Below are 22,719 nucleotides of genomic sequence, written 5' to 3'. Positions count from 1 at the left end.
TGATTAACCTTGAATAAATTAATATGCGCTTGTAAAGGATATGTGAGATGAAATGTATATCAGGCTTTATGTGTCGCCATGTGGTTGGTTCAAGTCATGCCTGATAGCAGGAATTGATGGACACACTTCCTCTCCTCACACGTCTTCCACTGGCCTGAATATTTTCTTTGATCACCCACTGCAGCCCCGCCCTTTTTGTGTCCATTAAATAATTAATAGCCATACATAGATTCGTCGATCTGCCAGAGCGCCGATGTTAAATCTCACTTGTCATAATTGCGGCAAAAGCAGTCTTTTCATGTATTATTGATGGGCGCTTAGATGCTATATATAATGCAGGGGAAGGGGGGGGGGCGTGGCAAAGGGTGTGGGGCTATTAAAGTATTACTTTCAAGGGGGTTCTTTTACTCTCACTTTTGTGGATTGACACAGACATGGCAGTGAGTGGCGGGCGCGGGGGGTTCATTTTTATTTTTATCACATGCACGCGCCCATCTGCTCCTATGCCGTCGCTGCGTTTGTGTGTATGTGTGTGTGTGTGTGGGTGTATGTGTTTTTGTGTGAATGTGTGTGTCACACACAGATCACATCAGCACCCAAAAGGGACAAGGTGGGCGGAAGGAGGGTGGGCGGGAAGGTTAAAGAGTTTGGCCGGTGGGTGGCGCATACATCATGGCCGTCGTCTTGCGTCCAAACGAGGTGTGACGAGAGGAGAGGGGGGCTCGTTTGCAAGCGTGTGACAGGGAAAGCAAAGTGGGATTAAGCAATCTAGCCATGATTGGACGGGACTGAGGAGGAGGGTGAAGACATGAAGAATAAGAAGTGATAAGGAGGGGGAGGTGTGTGTGCGCATGTGTGTGTGTGCGTGTGTGTATGCGTGCGTGTGTGCGGACCACCAGGGTGGCCTCGACTCTACATGTTCACTTCTCGCATAAAGAGGGAATCAAGTCGTCAACGGTGGAGATTTACGGTATACGAAGTGGGCGGAGCATCAGTCATCTTTAGCAAATTCATGAGCACGATCAAACTAAAGTTCAACTAAAGTCCACTTCAGTTGGGGACCAAATTATTCGACGATGTGGGGACCCACGGGAGTCCTCCTAATGCACTTGCCATGCAATCATCTGACCTTGGTGGAGGTCAAGCGTCTCAGCTCCAGGATGCCATTCCAGCTTATGCGTCCTCGTTTTTGCAGCTTTTTCCCTCCTTTCATCAGCCACGCATTCCCTCGCTCTTCCTCATCATTCTCCCCCCCCACCCCACCCTCATTTCTGATCAATTTTTTATGCACCACGCCATCACCAAGCATACCCAAGCACACTTTTGTACATTTCCCTCCCGCTCTTTCTCCGCCGTCTTTATGATGCGCCTGCCTCCTCTTTTTCTTCTCGGTTCTTTACAAGGCACCGTCAACGAAGCCCTCGCTTTTAATGACTTGTTTATGGCGTTTCTTATTAAGTTCTTTTGTGGCACCGCCTCCCGCAAATGTCAGCGATTTCATTGAACAATACCGAGTGTAGGCCGCATGTCCAGCTATTTATTTGTGCCATTTTGCGGATGTGATAAATCCAAAATATATTGCTGAATGAAATAGCAGAGACTTCAATTCCATTAGCTAAGTTATTGACAGATGAGTCGATTCACACAACGCTGTTCGGAGATTCTAAATAATGACGAATGAATCCTGATCTGATGTATTGAAATATCTTTATTATTAAAGTCAAATTTCTCGCAAATGAGCTGATATCCCCCACGGGAGGAGATATTAAACCTGGGGATGCTCGGCCTAATGACACCATCAGACTTATTTAATGGAGTCTGTAAAATGTCACGATCAGCCGAGCTAATAAAGACCGAGCGCCGTGCTGAATTTTTAATGAACGAGCATAGTTTATGATATCATCAAATTGGAGGGAGTTACGGTGTCGGTCATGTGACCTGCAAACACGGTTCATTGGAGAACGGGCTTGATTTTGGATGGAGTGATGTCTTGACATTGACACCAAGCATGTCATTGCTGTGATGTGTGAGGACAATGATGATGATGATGATGAAGATGTTGCCGGTGGGTGACATGCATGCTATGTTGGAGTGTGAAAGAATCATGCAGACAGAAAAGAGGAACATAAATGAGGTCGAGGCTGTTTGAGAATTTATTTGATATTCTCACGGGGTCGCTTATGTGGGATGCAGGAAAGAAGGATGAATGGCATGTAGGGAGGGCAGCATGGTGGGTGACATTATTAACCCTTGTTTTATGGGTAATAACAAGGACGGCCATATGGCACAGGGGGAGGATGCTTGATGCTGTTTTACAAATGAGCGGCCATTTGTAAAATAGCATCAAGCATGCACACGGTAAATACAAACAAGAGTATGTGATTGCGTAATGCAACACAATCTTCTTTGCAGAATGCTCAAAAACAAAGATGTCATCCCTCTCAGGTATAATAATAATCCAAATCAGCAAGGTTCTTGTGTTACATCATTCAACAGGACTGAAAGGAAGATCTTGAATTACTCTTTTTGAATAATTTAGTGCTTATTGACCAAATCTGAACCTTGTCCAGCATTCCCCTGAGTAAAAACACGCCATTTAAAGTAGCTCCTGAAAAAAAAGGATCAGAATCTGAAAAAGCATGAGTTGAACCTAAAAAAAAGAGATGTGAATCTGAAAATATAAAACATGCAACTGACAAAAAAATACCTCAAAACTTGAAAAATCGATGGAGGTGAAACGTGAACATTAAGTTTATTCCAAAAACAAAGTGAAGCAAAATTATTTTCAACTCCAAAACCTTTTTATACAAGTATTTCTTTTTTCAAGTTTCAATCCCAACACGTTTATTTTCAGTACAAACGTTTTGACCCCAGTCTACCACCAAGTTATTACAATACACACTACTTGATTCATCTTCTAATTATCTATAGTTCAAAGGTAAAAAATGCAGATAAACCAGTGTGACAAGCTCATTGACTACAGCCCCAAAAGCAGACAAGCCTGACATCAGGTGTTCACCCAGACAGACACTCCCACTTGATACTTTCAGGCAATTTAGTGACATTTTAAAGACGAATTTGCAACTAAGCGTCTGGCCAGTGATGGTGAAAAAGTCAGAAGCTGTTTTGGGAATAACATAGTCAAGTCAAGTTTATTTATATAGCCCTAAATCACAAGAAGTCTCAAAGGGCTTCACATATACAAAACAAAGTGACAATTATTCTCAAAGCATCCCCTGATCTTAAGCTTCCAACTTAGTTTTTGAATATTTCACACAGCACTGCGCTTTTCCACATCCAATATGGCGGGAATGTTAACGCACATTTAGCATAAAAGCATGGTTTTCAGATATTTGCAATGATAACAGCAAATGAGGGTCACGTGATTTCAGAGAACTCCAAACTCGAATTTACGTTGTAGTTACGGATCGCTACCAGGAGACGACGATGTTTCATCACGTTGGACGAGTAGTCCTAACTACTACTACGTGTATGTATGTATGTATGTATGTATGTATGTATGTATGTATGTATGTATGTATGTATGTATGTATGTATGTATGTATGTATGTATGTATGTATGTATGTATGTATGTATGTATGTATGTATGTATGTATGTATGTATGTATGTATGTATGTATGTATGTATGTATGTATGTATGTATGTATGTATGTATGTATGTATGTATGTATGTATGTATGTATGTATGTATGTATGTATGTATGTATGTATGTATGTATGTATGTATGTATGTACGTATTTATTTATTTAATTTGTTTATTTGGTGTCAGAGAGAGAGGAAAATAAAGTACGTCATCACGAAGCACGGAATCGAGTGTCGTATTGTAGAGTCAAAACACTACAAGTTCAACATTTATCATTTATCTTCAAAAATATTCAGGAACAAATCTGGGTTTACTTAACAGGGCGTTTCAAAGTCATCCAAAGAAAGTAGGACTTGTGACCTGCGATATCTCATATTATAGTGGAAGCAGTATGACGCATTTTTTAGAAGTCGACGTGCTCCATCGAAATGAAACCGAAAGCGGCTGCTACCACGCGGATTGCTGCACTTGGAAGCAGGCTGCATCGTCGTGAAAATGCGGAGAAAGAGTTCAGCACTTCGCAAAGCTTTTGCGGTGACTTTGGCACTCGTCGCGGACGCCTGCCTGGTTCACGGCACCGCACCTCTGGTGCGCGCGGGGAGTTTACTTTGGCTGTCGGTCTGGCTGCTCGCGCTTATTCGGTGTTGTTTGGCGCTGACTGCCGTCTACCTTCTTAACCTCGGGCAAGTTCCCCCGGCGCCGGCTCGTTTCCTCGCCTTGCACAGCGCGCTCCCCGCCGCCCTGGAGAGCCTGGCCGCCGCCGTGGGTCTCGGCGACCACCCGTGCGGCGCGATGTCGGCTGCAGGAGTCGCGCGCTGCTGGATGATGTGCGCCGGATTATCTCTGGCCGCCGCCTTGTTTTGGGAAGGCTGGCTTCTCGACTCGCGTGGGGCGAAAAAGAACCGACAAAAGCTTCGAGTTTTGTTCATGAGGGTGGTTCGCATGTACAGGCCGGACTTGGCTTTGCTGCTGGGAGGATTTGGCTTTCTCACCCTGGCTGCTGTCTGTAAGTACACTGATGACGATGATGACGTCATGAGGACAAAGTAAGGGGTCCAACTGAATGAGTGGGGCATCACTTTGGTGACTTGATTTATGAGTTTCATTCGTTGTATGGAAAAATAGAGTCTACTCGTTTTAAAATCTGAAATAAAATGGCAAGAGACTACCTAACTATTCACTGGGGGAACTTGTTTTTGTCACTCAGGTGAGATCCAGATCCGGTTTTACACGGGCAAGGTGATTGACAACCTGAGAGACAATTATGTGCCAGATGAATTCTTGTCAGCGCTGCTTCTCATGGGCGTGTTCTCAGTGGGAAGGTGAGATTGTGTAACCTGACCCCCAAAATGTCAGCCTACATCATAAACCTAACATCAATTAATAAATACCACGAGGAATAAAAAAAAGGCCGATTTTGGTTTATTATGTTTTCTGACGCTCATTAAAAAAATGATAGGATAATTTGAATGGCAAATCATTTGGAGACCCGTTCGGGGACAGAAACACTGATGAGGTGAATCCTGTCTTGTTTTTGTTGGAGCAGCTTGTTGGGCACAGGTGGCAGAGGGGGTCTCCTTATGTGGGCCATCAACTCTTTCATGTGCAGAGTGAAAGGAAAGTTGTTTCGAGCTCAGACCAAACAGGAAATTGCATTTTTCGACACCACAAAGATCGGTAAGGCATGATAACTTAGATAGATAGAACAAGATGTCTGACTCCTCGACATTGTTTTATTTTTTTTATTTTTTAAATATTTGATTTCTTCACGTGCAGGTGAGCTCACTTCCTTGCTTTCTAAAGACATCCCCCTGATGGCGCAAACGGTTTGTCTGAACATCAACGTTCTGCTGAGGACCCTCATAAAGTCGGTGTACACGCTGATCTTTATGTTGGACCTTTCATGGACACTGACGTGTTTAGTTCTCATGGAGGTCCCCGTCACTAGCCTCATACAGTACATCGCCGACAAACACTGCCAGGTAATGCCGACAAACCAATGGCATCCATTGATTGCTTCTGCAGCTCTGCTTCCCATTCCGTTCAATCAAACGGATGATGAGCGATGATCAACCTTGTGCTTGCAGCGGTTGACGCAGGCCACGCATGACTCCATGACCGCGGCAAATGAAACGGCCAATGAGATCCTCTCGGCCGTTCGGACAGTGCGCAGCTTCAACGCCGAGAAACACGAGGCCCGTCGCTATGACAACAAGCTGTCGGAGACGCACAGGCTCAAGAGCCGGCGGGACACTCTCAGGGTTGTCTCTCTTCTGGTGCAAAGGGTAAGTTGTTGGCGACTTTTTGGGAGATTCTGACTGACCTTTGTTTCTACGATAGTCATTTGAGAAGTGTTCCATTCCAAGAGCAGACAGAGGTTGATTTCCGTGCATCTGTGCTTGTAGCTGACAGGTTTGGCTATTTATGTGCTGATGTTGTGGTACGCCAGGCTGTTCATCCAGAGGGGCCACATGACCATCGGTAACCTGGTCTCCTTCATCCTCTACCAGTCAGACATCGGACACAATATCAGGGTAACAGCGCTGAAAGTATCGCCAGATGAATCCGACATCTCTGTCGGGATTTAGAACCGGTACTCATCCTGGGAATATTGCTTGCCAGACTCTGATCTACATCAGCAGCCACATGGTGAACTCGGTGGGTGCGGCCGGTAAAGTCTTTGAGGTTCTCGATCGACAGCCTCAGATCAGGACTGACGGGGAACTCGCACCCGATTGGCTCGCAGGACACGTCATCTTCCGCCATCTCAAATTCACCTACCCGGCACATCCCGACGTAGCGGTGCTGCAGGTGGGCATCACAATGGAGTGAAGGTCCTTGTTCTCATGTCTGTGTGGATTCTCAGGCGTGGTATTCCATCAAAAATCAAATGGAGGAAAGTAGTAGTTGATAATGTTTGACTTGAGCCAGCAGAGACATGAAGTGGGAGACCTGAGAGATTTGGCGCTATTCTTCCGCAGCAAGGCCTTCTTCTCACGCGGCACTCACTTCAATACACCTTTGTCATCAGGACTTCTCTTTGGAGCTGCCAGTGGGTCAGATAACGGCACTGGTGGGTGTGTCCGGAGAGGGAAAAAGCACCTGCGCCAGTTTGCTCAAGCGCTTGTACGAGCCGCACGGTGGACAAATCCTCTTGGACGACGTCGAGCTGGAGTTGTACGACTGCCGCTATCTCAGCAAAAAGGTGAACGCCCGAACCAAGACTGATGGTTTCATCTGATAACTGACTAGTAGGGCCTGAAACAATGAATGTCTTTGGATTTGGATCTTATGACTGTGTTTCAAACAATCGTCAACAAACTGAAGAGCAATGTGTGCTTCGGCAGATTGCAGTGGTCAGCCAAGAGCCGGTGCTCTTCTCCGGTTCCATCAGATACAACATCGCTTACGGCCTTGCGGACTGCTCTCTGGACGCCATCCAGAAGGCGGCCTTCCAGGCCAACGCCCACGACTTCATCACACAGCTGAAGAAGGGCTACGATACCGGTGAGTGGACGTGGACTCCAGTTTTGTGCCTCACTTATTTTGAGACTGGCCTGGCTTGAACTTTTCTTTGAAAGTCAAGACTTAAGACTTACTTTTGATTTGCACGGTTCCACATCTGAAGATGATTGTCTCCGATGTAAATGCACATCTTGACTGGAGTGTCGGATTTGATTGTCTGCCAGAGGTTGGTGAGGGGGGCAGTCTGCTGTCCAAGAGCGAGCGGCAACGTGTGGCCATTGCTCGAGCGCTTGTGAGGCAACCACGAGTTCTCGTCCTGGACGAAGTAACCAGCTCCCTGGATGAGCATAGCCAAAACAAGGTATGGTAGACTCAGCGATCCAGGCCTGCCACAAATCGCCAGTAAAATTACAACATAAAAATGTGACAAGTTTCCAAGACATTCTCATGAAGGTTCGTCTCACCGGGCGCAGGTCCTGCAGGATCTGGTGAGGCCTTCTGACCGAACCGTACTGCTGATCACACACAATCTGAAGAATATCGAGACGGCCGACCAGATTGTGGTGATAGGCGCGGGCAGTGTTCAGGAGCGAGGAACCCACTGCCAGCTGATGGAAAAGAATGGGATGTACTGTAAAATGAGAGAGACGCTCGCCACCGCTGGAAGCTAACTCCTTCAGAAGCACTTTTTTTCTTTTTTTTTCTCTGTGTGTTTATTTTGCTTACTCAATTTCATTGGATTTTATGTAGGGACTTTATCTGATAATAAACATTAAGCTCGCTATTATCTGTATATGTGAATATTTTGAATAAAGTTGTCAATCAATCAATCAATCAATCAATCAATCAATCAATCAATCAAAAGCAGGCGCTTACCAGTTTTGTGATTTAAACTTTAGTAAAAAAAAGTTGGTCCTGAGGTTGGTGAAAAAAAGCGTGGCTCCATAGCGCCATCTTGTGATCCATCCTGGTCAAATGTTTGTGTCGTGCGGCCACATTTGAGTTTAAAGTCCCAGTATGGTACGGCAGCGCCGTTCGCATCATCAATTTACTTCTTCCGTCTCCCTGGGGGGTGTTTTCACCAAGTGTAGCAAATCTGAACAGGTTGCCCCATCCCCAAGCAAAATTACAAGGGATACTAACTCTAACAGCAGCCCTATGAGAATAAGTCAACCCCTGAAAATAAGGGTGGCATTCAAAAACAGTCAATTTTAAATTAAGCTTATTTCCATTGCCATATTCATTTCGTTCATTCACGAATAAGTTTTCTTTGAATACTTACAGATGAGGAACAAGCAACTAGTCTGGAAAGCTGTGCCATGCAAGCCCTAAAATTGGGAAAAGTAAGCCCATGAAATGAAACTACAGTACAGTTTATATATTGTTTTAGACTGCACTTTATATACGTATGTACTAAAAATTTATGAATGCATCTACATTATGCTGAAACCTTAGAAGTATGCAGGAACAAAGAAGACCCCAACATCGTGCCTTGTATTGGATAAGAGAGGATGGGGGGCTGCCTTTGTAAGTGATCTTTAAAAGGGAGGAATTAAAAAAACAATGCAATCCAAATTAACAAATATAATCTGTTAAAGTGGTCAAAAGTCATCATGGTCCATCATGAGCGGTCTCATTGAAATCTTGACCATAGGTATTATCAACATCAGTCTGCTGTTTCTTTATTAAGACCAAATTGAGCCTAAGAACATATTTACAAATCTGTCAAGCCTTAATATATATCAACAAAATATTTGAAAGTGTCTCCTGACAATGACCAGCATCATTTTATTTGTTGACCATTTTAATCTTGAAAGCCAACACAATGCACTCAAAGCAAATGTCTTGCACGATTGTCTATCAATTATCACACTGGAGTGGAACTCATGTGAAACAAAGGTTAGTACAGTCATTTCTATAGCACACGCTTCATGCATATGGGGTGGCCTGTTAGCTTTGTAAATGTGTGATTTGATCACCTCAGCGACACTGAAACAAACATGTTTTGTTATGATCACTTGGAAGTGTTCATTTCAACTGTGTCATTTTAGTCTCCATTTTCATTTGTCAGAAAGGTAGTGCTATTTATTGGTAATTATATGTTGCTTGTTACTATCATGTCAACTGTAACACCACTTTCTTGCATTTGCCTTTTCCAAACAATGAATGAGCCTAAGTGCATTATGACATGTAAGACCGTTTCTAATACGTGTTTTACTCACCAAAAACACTATGACAGATTTGAAAAAGCTGGGGGCGGAAAAAAAATCCAAGTGAAATGAAAATTTGACATGGCAAAGTCTTACAGCCTGTTTTCAAGCAATGCTCACACTGCTCGTTTCCTACAGTCTGCAAAGCAAAACGTTGGAAGCCATCAACATTCTGAACATGGTCATCTGGAGCTTTCCTCACGCTAGATTGAAGCCTTGATTATGATCTATTGCTTGAAGAAGCTTCTCACGCAGTGTTTCCGCATTAGTGTATTTGGGCAGGTCCAACAAGTTGAAGCACGTGTGGGCGACAGGCAAATAAAGTTCTCCCCCATTGGTCGGCTGGATCACTAGTTTAAGGCTTTTCATGCCCAAGATGGGGATGCGATCACTTCCTGTGAGGAATACTGAGGGGACAAATGACATTTCACATTTCACGCTCAAAGCACTAGCATCCTATATATTATACTTTCTACATTAAAAAAAAGAAAAGACTTACAGAGAAACTGTTTTTTCTTCTCTAAAGGAAGGTTGTGGAACTCTTCCCAGAAGAGCTTGATGGTGGGATGTTCAGCCCAGTACTCTCCCTTATAGTCAGTGCTCTGAGGCGGGGAGGGGGGGAAAGAGGCATGAGAGTCTAAAAATCCAAACCCGGAAAGAATCTGTGGATCTGAGCTATACAACACTATTCAAACAGACAAATAATGCAAAACCTTTTCAAGTTCAGTCCAGTCATAGTTGGTGTTGCCAATCACCATGGCTTGCAGTTCGTTGGGCTGAAACAGCTCCAGAACTTTGCCTCCACAAATCTTGTGGAAGCCTGCATAGAAGCACTCAAAGAGTGGGGCAACTGAGGTGTTGAATGTGTAGTCTACGTAGGCATTGACAAAGTCCTGCCTGGATGGACAAACAGTTATTGCATGTGTACAAAGCATTAAAATGGTTTGAGCACAGAATTTTGCTTCAATAGATGATCTTACGCAATTACCTGTTGGATTTATTTACATTGATGTTTTCCCCATTGGGTATGAGGTCCAACACCTCTGTAGCGCCGTAGTTTTCTTCTGTGATCTAAAAAGACAGAGGTTGTTGTTGATTTATTGGTAAAAGTGTTCTAGGAGAAACTTTCGGCCTCATAGAAACATTGTTGCTTAATTTCTACATGAGGCCTTACACAATGATAATCATACTTACTGTGAAGTTCAAGCAGAATGTTTCCTCAAGGTCATCTTCATGGTAGTCCAGCAACAGTTGGAGACTCCTAATTGAAGGCAAATGATCAATTCGTCGATTGCATAGTTCCAACGTGTGATAACTGTCTCCTGTTTAAAAGGAGCCACATCATACAAAATCCACTTTTTAGAGCCAGGTTAAAATACTAATTCCATTCACTCATTTTGGAGCAAAACAACACAAGGACCTCACGTTGTGACATCACAAAGTGAGGAGCAATTTGAGTTTAAATGCGGCTGTTCTGATTTTGCTGCGTCAAAGTATAAAATGCTCCCACGTATCGTCTGCAATGTGCTCAAGGCTTGTCATTGCTGTTCAGTGCATTGAATAAATTGTTTGTCGATGTAATTATGGGATGTCCGACTTTGTGAGCGGTCACTGAAACACACTTCCAAGTTTACTTTTGGTAAAAACCTGTAAAATTGCCATAGTGAAGGCTCCTAAGACTGCATGTTACAGTGTGTAGTAGGTCAGGAATTGACAGTTCCAAAACTTAGTTAGATGATGACCCTTGATCTTACCTTCCCACCTCTGGCTTGAGCTCCTTCAGGTCATCTAACGTGGGATTCCTCTTCAGAAGCTTCTTGTACAGGGCCACTGGAAAGTTGAGCTCCACAATCGTGAGGTTGTAGATGGCCAGACCGCATATGACTCCGATGAGGTTAAACAATTCAATGTCCTCAAAGGTCTGGAAGGAACATTAACTACCTGTCACAACTACCAAAGGTTTTCTTTTTGACACTGCAAAGTACATGTCGCTACTTGTATGTGTAATCTAGTTCTCCAATATATGCGTCAGGGTGTGTTGAATTTGCTCTTGAGCAATTACAATGAACATAAATGAAAATGAAATGAACACTTCTAGTAGGTTTCAATATTCTTCTTGTGTGTGTAATACAAGCTAGCCACAAGCCATTCCATTCAATCAATACCTTGCTGGAAAACCAGAGAAGCCTGGACTCCTCGTGGTAACGAAACATCCCGTACTTTGGATCCAACAGCTCTTTCATGATTAAGAGGAAGAACTCCTTTCTCACCCCTCCCGCATCCACTGCCTCTTCTCCCACAAAGATAACCTGCCATGGGTAGTCACCATCACATGTTTCACAAAAGGAAATGTTTTCACATGAATTTCACTGTCATGGAATAACCTTAAGCGGCTTCTTGTAGTCGACATTCTTTGACTTTCTGAGAACTTCCATGGTGTCTCCAACTATATTGTCCCTCCGGACAATCAGGATGAGGCACGGGTTGACGGATTCCACAGCAGGCAAGAACATGGAACTCAAGTTTTGCATTTGTGCCTGATCCACTGCCATCTACCAATACAAGAATGCTGATTAGATTCTTGGAAGCACGAGCGCTATTAACTCCTATTTACCTGCATTTGTAAAACAGCATCGGTGTGTAGCAGAGTAGTCTTTGCTGGGGCATCAAATACAAAGGGATACCTGCACATGGTCACCACGCCATCAGGACCCTGAGGACAGAGAGGCATGAGTCATATTCGTCAATGAATCCAAAGTTCTGCAAAATTTCAAAAAGCAGGTGAAAATACTTGCCCCTGGATACATTTGTCTCTGAATCCATGTGATGTAGTCATTTCTGATGTCTATTAAGTCCTCCAACTCATGAATGTAGAATTTATCATACTGTATAATGTGTCCACCTCTCTCGTTCACCTGAAGGGACACAAATGCGGACGTGATTTAGCACTTGGATGTACTGTGGTACCCCTATTGAAGTGAATCCAAATGCCAGAATGCCTCATTTCATACCTTGTGAAGGATTTCCAGCAGTCGAAGTGACGTGTCCAGAAAACTGGTGAAAATCCTTTGCTCCGTTGACGGGATTCCAACCTTGTGCATCTGGAGCAGGTACACCACCACTTCTTTGTACATCTCGACCAGCCGCTGGAACACTTGGGGCTCCAAGGTGGACCACCAGTTTGCTGAAGTGAAGCAAACCAAACAGAAAAGTTGGGCATCGGTTTGAGAAACATTCTCAAACTTTACCCACCTAACAATGAACACACAAACGTGAATGTTAAGTTCCCAAAATGTCCTCTGGTGAGCTAAAGGGAACAAGCGCGGCTTGGTGGAAATGTGATCAAATGTGTCGCAACATGTCTGTATGCTTTTCCCTCCTACCTAGCACTTTAAGCGGAGCTTCTTTCAGGCTGATGACTGATTTGGCAAATGGGATAGAGATAGTCACATAATTGTTGGAATCATTGAAGAGAGGGCATTCTGGAAGAATGAGGTAGAGCCTCAGCGCTTCTATGTCTGGAGGGGAGTTGATCAGTCTTGGAATAAGATTCTTCTCCACACTTGCAGCAATCTGACAGTGATGAAGAAAGTGTAGAAGTCAGCTTTGCAAGAATCAATCATCATAATTGATTTCATGACAACTGACCTGTTGGCCAATCTCAGGGTGGTCTGGTGTAATCAGTCTTTGAAATTGGAGGCGGGCCATGTTCAGATCGATTCCTGAACATTTACTGCTGGTACTGTAGTGATCTGGTTGACTGGTGACAGTAATGCACAGTTGATATGACTGAATAGATGCGATTTCAAATGCAAATTTTGTAAGGTTCTGTTTGCACATAACACAACATATATTAAGTACTTTGTATTTATACATATTTCACCATCCATCCAAAGAACGGTACTCGTATATCAACAATGGGGCAAAATTTTAGCTTTATTCTACGGCGAGTGTTTTTTTTTTTTCTTTTTTGTTGAACGACAGAGTGTAATTGTGTGATGTGAAACAGAATGGTAGCCAATAAGTGACTTGGAGGTGGTGTTGCTGTACAAAATTTGAGGAGCAACTGGTTGACATTCCCAATAAAAATGACGAAGAAAAGTATTTGCAACTTTAGTGTATCAGACAAGCCAAAAAGTTTGCCTAGCTTCTTCTTCTACAAGTACTACTATTACTTTTCCTTCAACTTTGCGGTCTGCCAGTGTGGCTATCATGTGGAAACATGCTGTCCTAAGGTCAGTTTTGGTATTATGACAGACACAGTTTGCTGTTTAGAAGCACCACACGCTTAAGAGATTTAAAAAAAAAAACATGTTTGCACCCTGCCTGACTTGATAAGCAAGCAAACGGAGCACTTCTGGTGGCAATCCAAAAAACGCTACCTGTTTCACCTAAAAGTAAATCTGAGACAAAAGGGAAAGAGAAACAACTTTTTAGCTGACGGGAAAAATAAAAATCTAAAGGCAAAGCAAATTCTGTATAATATCACAAGAGAACTATGCACATTTTATTTTGAATAGTTTATGACACCTAAACTCAGTTAGGATTAACTCCACGAGGGTGCTTTTTTTCTTTGGCTCCTTACCTCATCGACAAAAAGGACCCGTTGAGGCAGCTTGCAGTTGAGAACACCAAGTCAATCTCACTGAGGGAATCGCAAGAGCAAAACAATTAGTGTGACTGACATTTCCCGCTGATTTCAAATCAAGAAATGACTGAAGCATGTACAATTAGTTTGTACAATTAGTTAATACACAGTCATCTGTTGTGAGGAGAGGACTTTACTTGGAGATTTCTAGCGGGAGTCTTCCTGGTGTATGGTTCAGCCATCTTTGTATGGTTTCCTCATTCAAAGTACAAACTCTTCGCTGGGTGTCATGTGTCGCCACTTTATCATTATTTTGCAGGCTCTACAAGATCAATCCCCGCCCCCCAAAAAATTACAAATTTGCTACACTGGATAAATCCCCTGTCAAGTATGTTGTTACCAAATAAAAAGAAAAACTTACGTTAGCAGTACAATAGTGAGCAAAGCTTTGGTCCCCTCCTGCATAAATCCTCTTGATACAACAGTTCTGGTTCATGACTGTAAATGTGGAAGTAAAGCGGTTAATCACCCAAACTCATTTTAGACAGATGACGGGTAAGCATGAGAACGTTAGCCTCAATTTGTCAAACATTTTTGAAAACAGAGCCCAATTGCAGATTCCTAAAAATGTTGCAGGAAAAAAATGAAGAAAGCAAACAAAAGTTCCGATTTACGGAAGGAGTTAGCCAATTAAGTTTTGTTATTAGTTTCATTGATCATATTCCACTGAGTCTCACCACTATCATCTGAATCAACAGAGTGTATCCAGGGAAACTTGACAGGGCCCGGAGTTTTCCTGTTGCAGCTGGAGCGTGTACCGAGCTGTCCATTCCCACCAAGACCAAATGAGTCCATCTTTCCACATGAGGGTGTGAAAGCCAGTGTGTGCTGCCTTTAATGAGAAAAATGATTTGGGGGAGGGGAAATCTTGAATAAATACGAAAAACATGTGATTTTGTAACACAGTGAGTAGTCTTACCTTCCACATGCAATCTGCGTGACTACATTTCCCATGAGCTCAAACACTTTCCTTGGATTGATTTCATGATTTGTAGAGTTATGCCCCAGCTGACCATATCCTCCCGCTCCGAAGGTAAAGACACCTCCTTCCTGTAGAAGTAGTAACCCCAGTTTTAAACTCTCTCACGCAGAAATGAACAAATGAGTTAAATAAAAGAAAATACAATACATCATTCAACCATGTGAATTTTATTGATGGTATTGACTGTTAGCAACAGTCCTAATAGGAAAAGGAACCACACAAGTAAATAATTCAACTTATTCTTTGCATTGTGATTATAGTAATTACTAGGGGTGTAAATCGCGGGTTTTGTCACGAGACGATATCATATCGATACAAAGAACCGCGATACGATATTTGCCGATATCCTAAAGCCTGCTGCGATTCATTCACGATATGTCACGATAGTGCTCTACGATCGATATTTCTATTTTTTTTTAAATAAAAAATATAGAACAATATCCTGATTTATAACAATTCATACACAAGGTACTGCAAACTCTTTATTTAGGAAATTACAAGAGTATTGTAGTATACAAAGTGCTTATTTTAACACTGAACTTTGATGTCGTGTTTTTTCTTTAAATGTGCGGCAGGATTTGTGCTCCCTGAATATTTGATCACCGCATGGCAGGATTTACAAACTGCACGTGTCTTGTCCGTTGAGTCATCTTTTCTTTGGAATCCAAAGTGCTTCCAAAGAATGACTTGAAGCCTAAAGGGGAGCCAATTTCCTCGTCTTTTTGGACACTAGCCATAGCACCAGCCCAGGAGCCGCGTACTAGTTGTCGACTCCCCTTTCACGTGCCTGCTCTGCTCACAACACAACACCCCGCTCACTGCTCCCGGAAAGAGGAAGCAAGCAACAATGAACTGGATTTCAAAATAAAGTCGCGTCTAATGTCCGAGGTCAAACACGGCGATATAAATCGATGTTTACGTTTAGCATCGATGCCAATAAATCGTAGAGCCTTATATCGATTAATCGATGTGTATCGTTACACCCCTAGTAATTACCGTAGAGCAGTATTACAATCAGATGTTGACACTTGCAGTATCTTCCTTTTCCAATTACTACATTATTGAATTTAGTAACTCCAGTTTTGAGTGTAAATCTAAGAAATAACTACAATATTAGAGTCAAACTAAAAGACAACACAGTAATAAATGTATGATTGAAAAAAACAACATAAAATTGTTGTGAAGTTATTTACTTTCCTATTCATATACTTTCCATATGTCCGCCAAGCTGTGATAATGAATTTAATGTTACACCAGCTGCAAAATATACCTTACCTTGGTCAAAGCTGCTGTATGATCTTCTCCACAGGAGACAAAAATTACTCTCTGCGATCTAAGTGACTTCAGCAGGGTTGGAAAACACCGGTCTGGGAAAAAAACGCAGAGCCAGCTATTGTCAAGACTAAACGTATTATGCATTGTGGAAAAAAAGCTTCACATGTATTAATACTCGATAGCTTCTCTCACCGTTGGTGTCATTGACACCGAGCTGACCAAACTTGTTACGGCCCCAACCAAACACAGCTCCTGAGAGCGTGAGGGTGAAACTGTGAGCGCCACCTGCTGATATCTGAGCAAAAGGAATGCCCTGCAAAGACTGAATGATTTGAGGGGTAGAAATGCTTTGTTCATTCGCTCCTAGGCCGAGCTGTCCATATCGATTTTGACCCCAGGAGAAAACCTGGCTCCCTGGGGGGGAACAAAATAAACATATCAATAAGATTGTGGTCATGCTGATTATGGTTAAGAACCATCTTCACCTTTTGAAAGTGCTAGTGAGTGCCAGTACCCACAGGCTACCTGAGTGATTTGAACATCAGTCAAAGTCTTGATGTTCCTGCCGTCATCAGAGAGAAAAAGGTTCAACAAATATTCTTGCTTTTTTTCTCATCATTGGTACATAAGACAGCATATTAGCAAAATAACATAAAATCACCTAGGCACACGAACACATTCTTCAAAGTTGTTTAAGCCCAGCTGTCCATCTGAACCAAGGCCCCATGAGAAAACTTGCCCGCTGTCATTCAAGGCAAGTGTATGGGACTCTCCACAGGACACTGCTATTATGATCTGAGCATCCAGAGCCACAACCTGTTCTAATAGAGGGAAAAGATATTAAATGATAGAGTCATTTCACAAAAAGAAAGGACCATGAACTAAATGACTTTTTAAAAAAAATAAAAGCATTAACCTGGTTTCTTCCGGGACTTCTCATGGCCAAGTTGACCGAGATCATTGCAACCACACGTGTATACTGTCCCATCATCCAGCACGATTGCTGTGTGCTTGCGTCCGCAGCCTACATCGCGCACTTGCTTTGCAAGGAAGAAGTCACAATTCCTTGGCTCCACCACTATCTCTTCATCAATGCCCCCCAAACCAAGCTGGCCATAGGAAGCATTGCCCCAGCACAGCATTGTGGGTTTTCCTTGTGGCTAAATAAGCCAGCAGGAGCCTAGGTGTAAATAATTGAAAAGAGAAAGGATTTCAAACTCAAACCAAACACCCAGATTCACCCAAATATTGACTCATTTATACTATGTGGGCCGGCATGGCCGCATGCCTCGGGTGGTAGAGTTGTTGTTGGTCCGATTCTCAGCCCCTGGTGACTATATTAAAGTGACCTTGAGCAAAATACTGTACATTACATCCTAGTGGGCGTGGACAAAGAAAACGAGGGATGAGTAGCAATATATATAGTGCCTAAACAAGTAGAATTACACTTGTCAAGCTGTCATACTACAAAAACTACTGCATGACATCCGGTTTACCTCCCAAATTAAAGTGAACTCTCACCGCCAGCTTCAGACCAAATAATACGCTTGTTATGAATTTAATTTGTAGCCATTGAGATGATGGCAATTAGATCAAGCGCATTTACGGAAGTCAGCGTTTTCTAACGAATACAACACAGGGCTAAAATCAAGATAGCGACTAGCTTGACTTTACGGCTATCTTTATCCACTGTGCTTTCTTACTTTGACGTCTGTAGCACGATGGCGAGACTATTAGCCTTAGCCAAGATTAGCCCCTTCTCAATGTTTCATTTAGAATATATGCAGCAGAGGTTTCCAAAGGCTTTTTAAGCATAAACACAATCTTGCTACGGTTTAGTTGTACGTTCTCTTGGCTTGCCACGCACGGTTTTGGAAGCAGCGGAATACCCAGTGGTGGGTGCATTGTCGTGAAAAGGCGCTAAAAGCAGCATACAGCAAATCTTACCGATGTAGACTGCGCTAATGACGCTATTGTTGTGTAGCTCACGTTGTCACAGTTGCTCCACTGCACTCCACTCCACATACCCTTCCTTATCTGTCAACAACTGCTGTTACGAGCGTGCTGGGGGGGGGACTACAACACGTCAAGTTGTTCATATTTAACTTGCATTGTCGATTATACTTGGTTTACAAAATTCATCATGTCGATGTCTTTATTGGCCAGGCATGATCTATTGCGCGTCTAACCGATATTCATAAATCAATAGGAATGACTGAAGTTTGTATTTGTTGTTTTCGTGCTGTTTTTGTTGCTGCTCGTATTGTCGAGCGCAAACGTTTGTACCTTTAATTTGAAGGTAAACTCGCGGTAGTTCCGTTACTGACGTTATCTTTATTCACAATGGGGAAGAAATATCGCGAAGCATCGACAACGTTCACGGCGAGCTGCGCATGCGCTGTTTAGTGCGTTTTAACACATTTTGCATGCACGCGCCAGGCGCGTGCACACACACACACGCACACACACACTCTTGGCTTATGGTAATGAAAACTACATTTCTGGGAATTATTGAACCATCACGTTGTTCAGATTGGTGCTTTGAGGTTTTAGTAGCTCTCAGTATTTTCAGCTTCCAAATTGAAGCTCGGCACGGCTTAATATTAGAAAATATACCATTAAGTTGGCAAAAAATGTAGATCACATGTCACATTTAGGACGTATCGATGGATGGATCACAGTAGCTATACTAACCACAGTGCATATTGAAAAGAGTGAGCTTTACTGTAGTTGTATAAAGTTATGGACAATGTATATGCAACAGAAGCAGCTGCAAAAATGTTCCTAGGATGTCATTAAGTTCATAACTTAAAAGGGACAGGCTGGCTTCAAGCTGAACTGGTTCCCAACTAACTACAGGCAACATATGCATAAACATTAACGCCTATCTACAATGTAGAGTCACATTTTCTATTACGTATACATTGCAAGAACATTGCAAACTCCACATCAAACCTAAGACCTATGAAGCAGAAGTACACATTTCAGTGCGGTCTATCCACCCCTAGGGTGTCAATTATATTTTAAATGTCAAATTATTAGTCAAGTCTCCTCCTTACTGCAATCCACTATTGAGAAACGAGGAAAACAATAACAGCGGGACAACAATGACACTTAAATGGAAACAACACCCTATTTTACGTAGTCACCTACGTAAAAGCATGTGAATTCCTTTCACGGGAGAAAGAATTGAAAACGTTACAGATCCTGTCTGGCGGGTTCTTCCATTTGGTTCAACCATTTAAGTGTGCTCTCAACTCAGAGCAGGAGGCATTTCTTTCTTAACAATTCAGGGCAACAAGAAGAGAAATGCTGTACTTGCTCATGGTAAGTAAAAACATTTCATTTATTGATGTCTAATTGAGTCTTACATTTGTGATGCTGACCGCAGCATTTCGGTTCAAACCAACAGACAGTTGCGGGCCTTCTCGTCATCATTATGTGCTTCTCAAAAGGACTTACAGAGGCAAGTGAACCTTAAAATTGATTTTACTTTTTGTTTAGATCACTTGAGCTTGATGATAGTGTTCTGCAGTGTTGATTGATTTTCACAAACTGACACTAGAAGCAAAATAACTTTCTGCAATTAAATGTGTTCAATGGCTGAGGTTTTAAATGGATTGTCGTTAACAGGGAAATAAACCTAAAAAAACACAGATATTGGAATCGAACGGCAACAAGGTCAGTGTTTGTTAAAAAAAAAAAGACTCTTGGTGCATATAATAAGACTCAATAATTGATATTTTTGTGTTTCAACGGAAGGACTTGAGTGAGGGAGATCTTCATTTATTGGCCAAGATCCTTTCAGTAGGCCTGGTGGATGCAGATCCAAACTACCTCCACCATCTTAAAGGCTACAGAGATCTCAGAGGCGGATGACGTGGACAGATGCACGCGATTATTCAAGAACACGACAAAAGTCCTGTTGGTGAAGATAGTGACTGAATGATCACGAACTCCGGCTATTTAGAATGGTGTTTTGAATTACCGGAGTTCCTTCCGACACAGGTCAAAATGATGAATCCGTGATGAACTGCCTTACAATGACGTTAGACGTGCAGAGAAGGTTACCACAGTTTGGTTCCTGCTGTTTCAATTCATAGTTTTATCAATTAAAAAAAGGATTGGATTTGACGAGAAACATCAGACAAAGGATGTCTATGGAACTTGTTTTATTTAGATTTTTTTTTAGGTTTTGTTGTAAAGAGAAAGTGCCACCAATCTTTCCAGTGAGATTATGAACTTGCTGTTTACACTGTAATATTCTTGATCATGGCTAGCAGATGGTAAATAATGTTGTTTGTTGCCTTTGAAACAAAAACAAAGACACACAAATGATCAAAGCCCTGTTGTCTTTTCCTCTGTCAGTGAAGTTTTTTCCCCCACATGCGGCTGTTGAGTTTGTCTCCGAGGAGGTAGATTAATGACACCAAAGACATGTTAAAACAAAAGAAGCCTAGCAGACCAACAGCACTGAAATGTCCAAGGAGGGGATACACCCAAATCCCCACTTTGACGTGCACCCAGAGAATCCTGCAGAGAATGTAAGAAGGAAGGGGAAAAAAATGTTTCACTGTCACAGATCAGTCGAACTGGTTTTTTTCCCCACAGGCAAAAATATAGTAATTATTTTACATCACGTGGGCTGCCATGTTGGTTAAAACACCAGCTGCATTGGATTGTTAAATGTTTTTTTAACAAAAAAATTAATTTGTAATCACGTCACAGAAAGTGGGACAACCCAATGCTTTATAAAAAATTTTGTTTTTAAAGGAATGAATTTTTGAATTAAAACTGCAAATTTGCAATTTATTTCCTGTAAAAATAAAAGGACGCAAATGCCTTTATTAAAAACGTGAAGTCATCCTTATTTATTTTTGTCGCACATAAAAAGATGCTGCTGCCTTTTTGTCCCAAGACCTGTGTCTTTGATAAAATGTACAAAAAAAAAAAACACACACACACACATTTACTGTTCATTTTAAATAAACACAGTTAAAATGGTCCAGATGTTGGACAACACTATCTTAAACTTCCTAAGCAGAAAATTAACAAAGCTGCAACAACAGCAGTTCAGTTCTTTATCATTTCAGTCTGTATTATAGCGATTGGGCACTTACCAGAATAGGTAACCCACACCCACTAATCCCAGTGTGGCCAGTGCATTTTTTGTTCGTGGGTAGGCATGTGGCTGCACCAGGAATTCTCCAAGTAACAAAGGAAAGACAAACGTATGCTAAGAAAACGGGTCAGAAATGAGTCATTACAAGGGAATTAATCATGTATAAAGTGTTGAAAATAAATTTTTCAGACCATAGCGTGGTTAATCCAAGGAGGGATGAAGGCGTCCATTGTTGCCGGGTAAACCAACTCTCTGTCATAGGCAAATAGAGCCCAAAAGAGAAGAACAACAAACTAAAAAAGACTTAAGTTGTATTGACTTGTTCTGTAACATTTAAAAAAAAAAAAATCTAAGTATATATCTCACCATTCCTACAGGGAAGGCAAAGACAGAGAATATTAGATCTGTAAATCTTTTCAGTGTGCTATCAGATTTTTCCCCACGCTGAAGATCGTTCACGGCCGTCAATCCAAAGAATAACATTTGGAGTATCTGAAACACAGCAAGTAAGATACCGTATATGTCTGTACATGTCAGCTCTTCCAAACAAGATATTGTACTTACTAAGTTCAAAAATGTGAGGTATTTCCAAGGTCCCCCATACGCAAAGATCCCAGGTGGTAATTCCTCACCATCCTTAGCAGCCAAAGTCATGACAACGAAAGCATACCAGCCGAATACGCTGATATGGTAAACTCTCTTCAGGCTTGAAGTCATTTTATAACAGACTGATTTCCACAAAGCAAAATACAAGCTGATAAAAGCTGCAGGTTGAAGCGTGAAAATTGAAAAGAAGATTAGTGCAAAAGCACACTGCAATGCACACACAAGAGGCCCACTGTTCTTAAGGAACTACAGCAGAGGAGTGTGTCTTTCATAAGCAGCGCTGTGCAGCATGTGACTTAATGGCTATGATATGCTCGGTGAGCTTGATCACATTTTGTCAGACAAATATAATGTAGCGATAAGTACGGTAGGTACGTGGCAGAGTATCTGATTGAAGCTAAACATGGAAAACCTGAATGTCTTGCATCTGTCATGTGTGCAGGGTAGTATGATGAAGTCATTATTGCACAATCCTCAACAATTGAAAAAAACGCACACATGAAAGCAATCGTTGAGATGTTTTAATCTTGAGCTAATGCTAATGCTCACACACACACGTGCACACGCACACACACACGGTGGTGAACTGGTTAGCATGTCTGCCTCACAGTTCGGAGGGTGTGGGTTCAATTTCACCTCTGGCCCTCCCTGTGTAGAGTTTGCATGTTCTCCTTGTGCCAACATGGGCTTGCTCCCACATCCCAAAATTTGAGTACCCCAAATAGCCTGTAGGTATGAGTGCAAGTGCAGATGATAATGAATGGATTGGTCTGCGGATGTGTATATATACACCACCTGAGTTAA

General features: G+C 42.2%; 3 protein-coding genes across 3 annotated transcripts; 1 reads left to right on the top strand and 2 right to left on the bottom strand.

Moving 5' to 3' along the window:
• The first annotated feature begins 4,006 nt into the window (after positions 1-4,006).
• tap2a (transporter associated with antigen processing, subunit type a) lies at positions 4,007-7,906 on the top strand. The gene is made up of 11 exons (XM_061285228.1): positions 4,007-4,613; positions 4,815-4,929; positions 5,154-5,284; positions 5,384-5,589; positions 5,695-5,892; positions 6,013-6,141; positions 6,230-6,418; positions 6,639-6,812; positions 6,955-7,114; positions 7,297-7,433; positions 7,546-7,906. Exons 1-11 carry the CDS (start codon positions 4,103-4,105, stop codon positions 7,741-7,743), a joined length of 2,148 nt encoding a protein of 715 aa, XP_061141212.1. The 5' UTR covers positions 4,007-4,102; the 3' UTR covers positions 7,744-7,906.
• An 821-nt stretch (positions 7,907-8,727) lies between these two features.
• On the bottom strand, positions 8,728-18,292 carry herc4 (HECT and RLD domain containing E3 ubiquitin protein ligase 4). Its single transcript, XM_061285227.1, has 24 exons — positions 18,135-18,292; positions 17,104-17,367; positions 16,849-17,008; positions 16,673-16,749; positions 16,380-16,601; positions 16,188-16,279; positions 14,850-14,980; positions 14,608-14,762; positions 14,292-14,368; positions 14,068-14,192; positions 13,868-13,927; positions 12,931-13,042; positions 12,666-12,855; positions 12,294-12,466; positions 12,078-12,197; positions 11,897-11,995; positions 11,667-11,834; positions 11,448-11,591; positions 11,037-11,203; positions 10,477-10,543; positions 10,271-10,353; positions 9,996-10,179; positions 9,782-9,884; positions 8,728-9,689 (listed from the first exon to the last, which is right to left on the bottom strand). Exons 2-24 carry the CDS (start codon positions 17,327-17,329, stop codon positions 9,481-9,483), a joined length of 3,144 nt encoding a protein of 1,047 aa, XP_061141211.1. The 5' UTR covers positions 17,330-17,367; positions 18,135-18,292; the 3' UTR covers positions 8,728-9,480.
• Positions 18,293-20,342: 2,050 nt separating this feature from the next.
• LOC133158216 (androgen-dependent TFPI-regulating protein) lies at positions 20,343-22,593 on the bottom strand. Its single transcript, XM_061285237.1, has 5 exons — positions 21,874-22,593; positions 21,676-21,801; positions 21,501-21,602; positions 21,308-21,423; positions 20,343-20,720 (listed from the first exon to the last, which is right to left on the bottom strand). The coding sequence occupies exons 1-5, from the start codon at positions 22,024-22,026 to the stop codon at positions 20,552-20,554; spliced, it is 666 nt and encodes a 221-aa protein (XP_061141221.1). The 5' UTR covers positions 22,027-22,593; the 3' UTR covers positions 20,343-20,551.
• Positions 22,594-22,719: the final 126 nt, after the last annotated feature.

This window comes from Syngnathus typhle, linkage group LG8 (assembly GCF_033458585.1).
Source record: "Syngnathus typhle isolate RoL2023-S1 ecotype Sweden linkage group LG8, RoL_Styp_1.0, whole genome shotgun sequence".
Classification (NCBI taxonomy): Eukaryota; Metazoa; Chordata; class Actinopteri; order Syngnathiformes; family Syngnathidae; genus Syngnathus; species Syngnathus typhle.
Note: the sequence above shows the minus strand (reverse complement) of the source record. Positions and strands in the feature narration are given on the sequence as shown.

What these genes read in the sequence shown, in the direction of transcription:
- tap2a (XM_061285228.1), top strand. Translation starts at nt 4,103, where the DNA reads ATGCGGAGAAAGAGTTCAGCACTTCGCAAAGCTTTTGCGGTGACTTTG. An exon ending in TTTCGACACCACAAAGATCG is followed by an intron (nt 5,285 to 5,383) that starts GTAAGGCATGAT and finishes CTTCACGTGCAG; the next exon opens with GTGAGCTCACTTCCTTGCTT. An exon ending in TCTCTCTTCTGGTGCAAAGG is followed by an intron (nt 5,893 to 6,012) that starts GTAAGTTGTTGG and finishes CTGTGCTTGTAG; the next exon opens with CTGACAGGTTTGGCTATTTA.
- herc4 (XM_061285227.1), bottom strand. Translation starts at nt 17,329, where the DNA reads ATGCTGTGCTGGGGCAATGCTTCCTATGGCCAGCTTGGTTTGGGGGGC. An exon ending in ATGCTGTTTTACAAATGCAG is followed by an intron (nt 11,835 to 11,896) that starts GTAAATAGGAGT and finishes TTGTATTGGTAG; the next exon opens with ATGGCAGTGGATCAGGCACA. An exon ending in AATGTAAATAAATCCAACAG is followed by an intron (nt 10,180 to 10,270) that starts GTAATTGCGTAA and finishes TTGTCCATCCAG; the next exon opens with GCAGGACTTTGTCAATGCCT.
- LOC133158216 (XM_061285237.1), bottom strand. Translation starts at nt 22,026, where the DNA reads ATGACTTCAAGCCTGAAGAGAGTTTACCATATCAGCGTATTCGGCTGG. An exon ending in ACCTCACATTTTTGAACTTA is followed by an intron (nt 21,802 to 21,873) that starts GTAAGTACAATA and finishes GCTGTGTTTCAG; the next exon opens with ATACTCCAAATGTTATTCTT. An exon ending in CTTGGATTAACCACGCTATG is followed by an intron (nt 21,424 to 21,500) that starts GTCTGAAAAATT and finishes CCGTTTTCTTAG; the next exon opens with CATACGTTTGTCTTTCCTTT.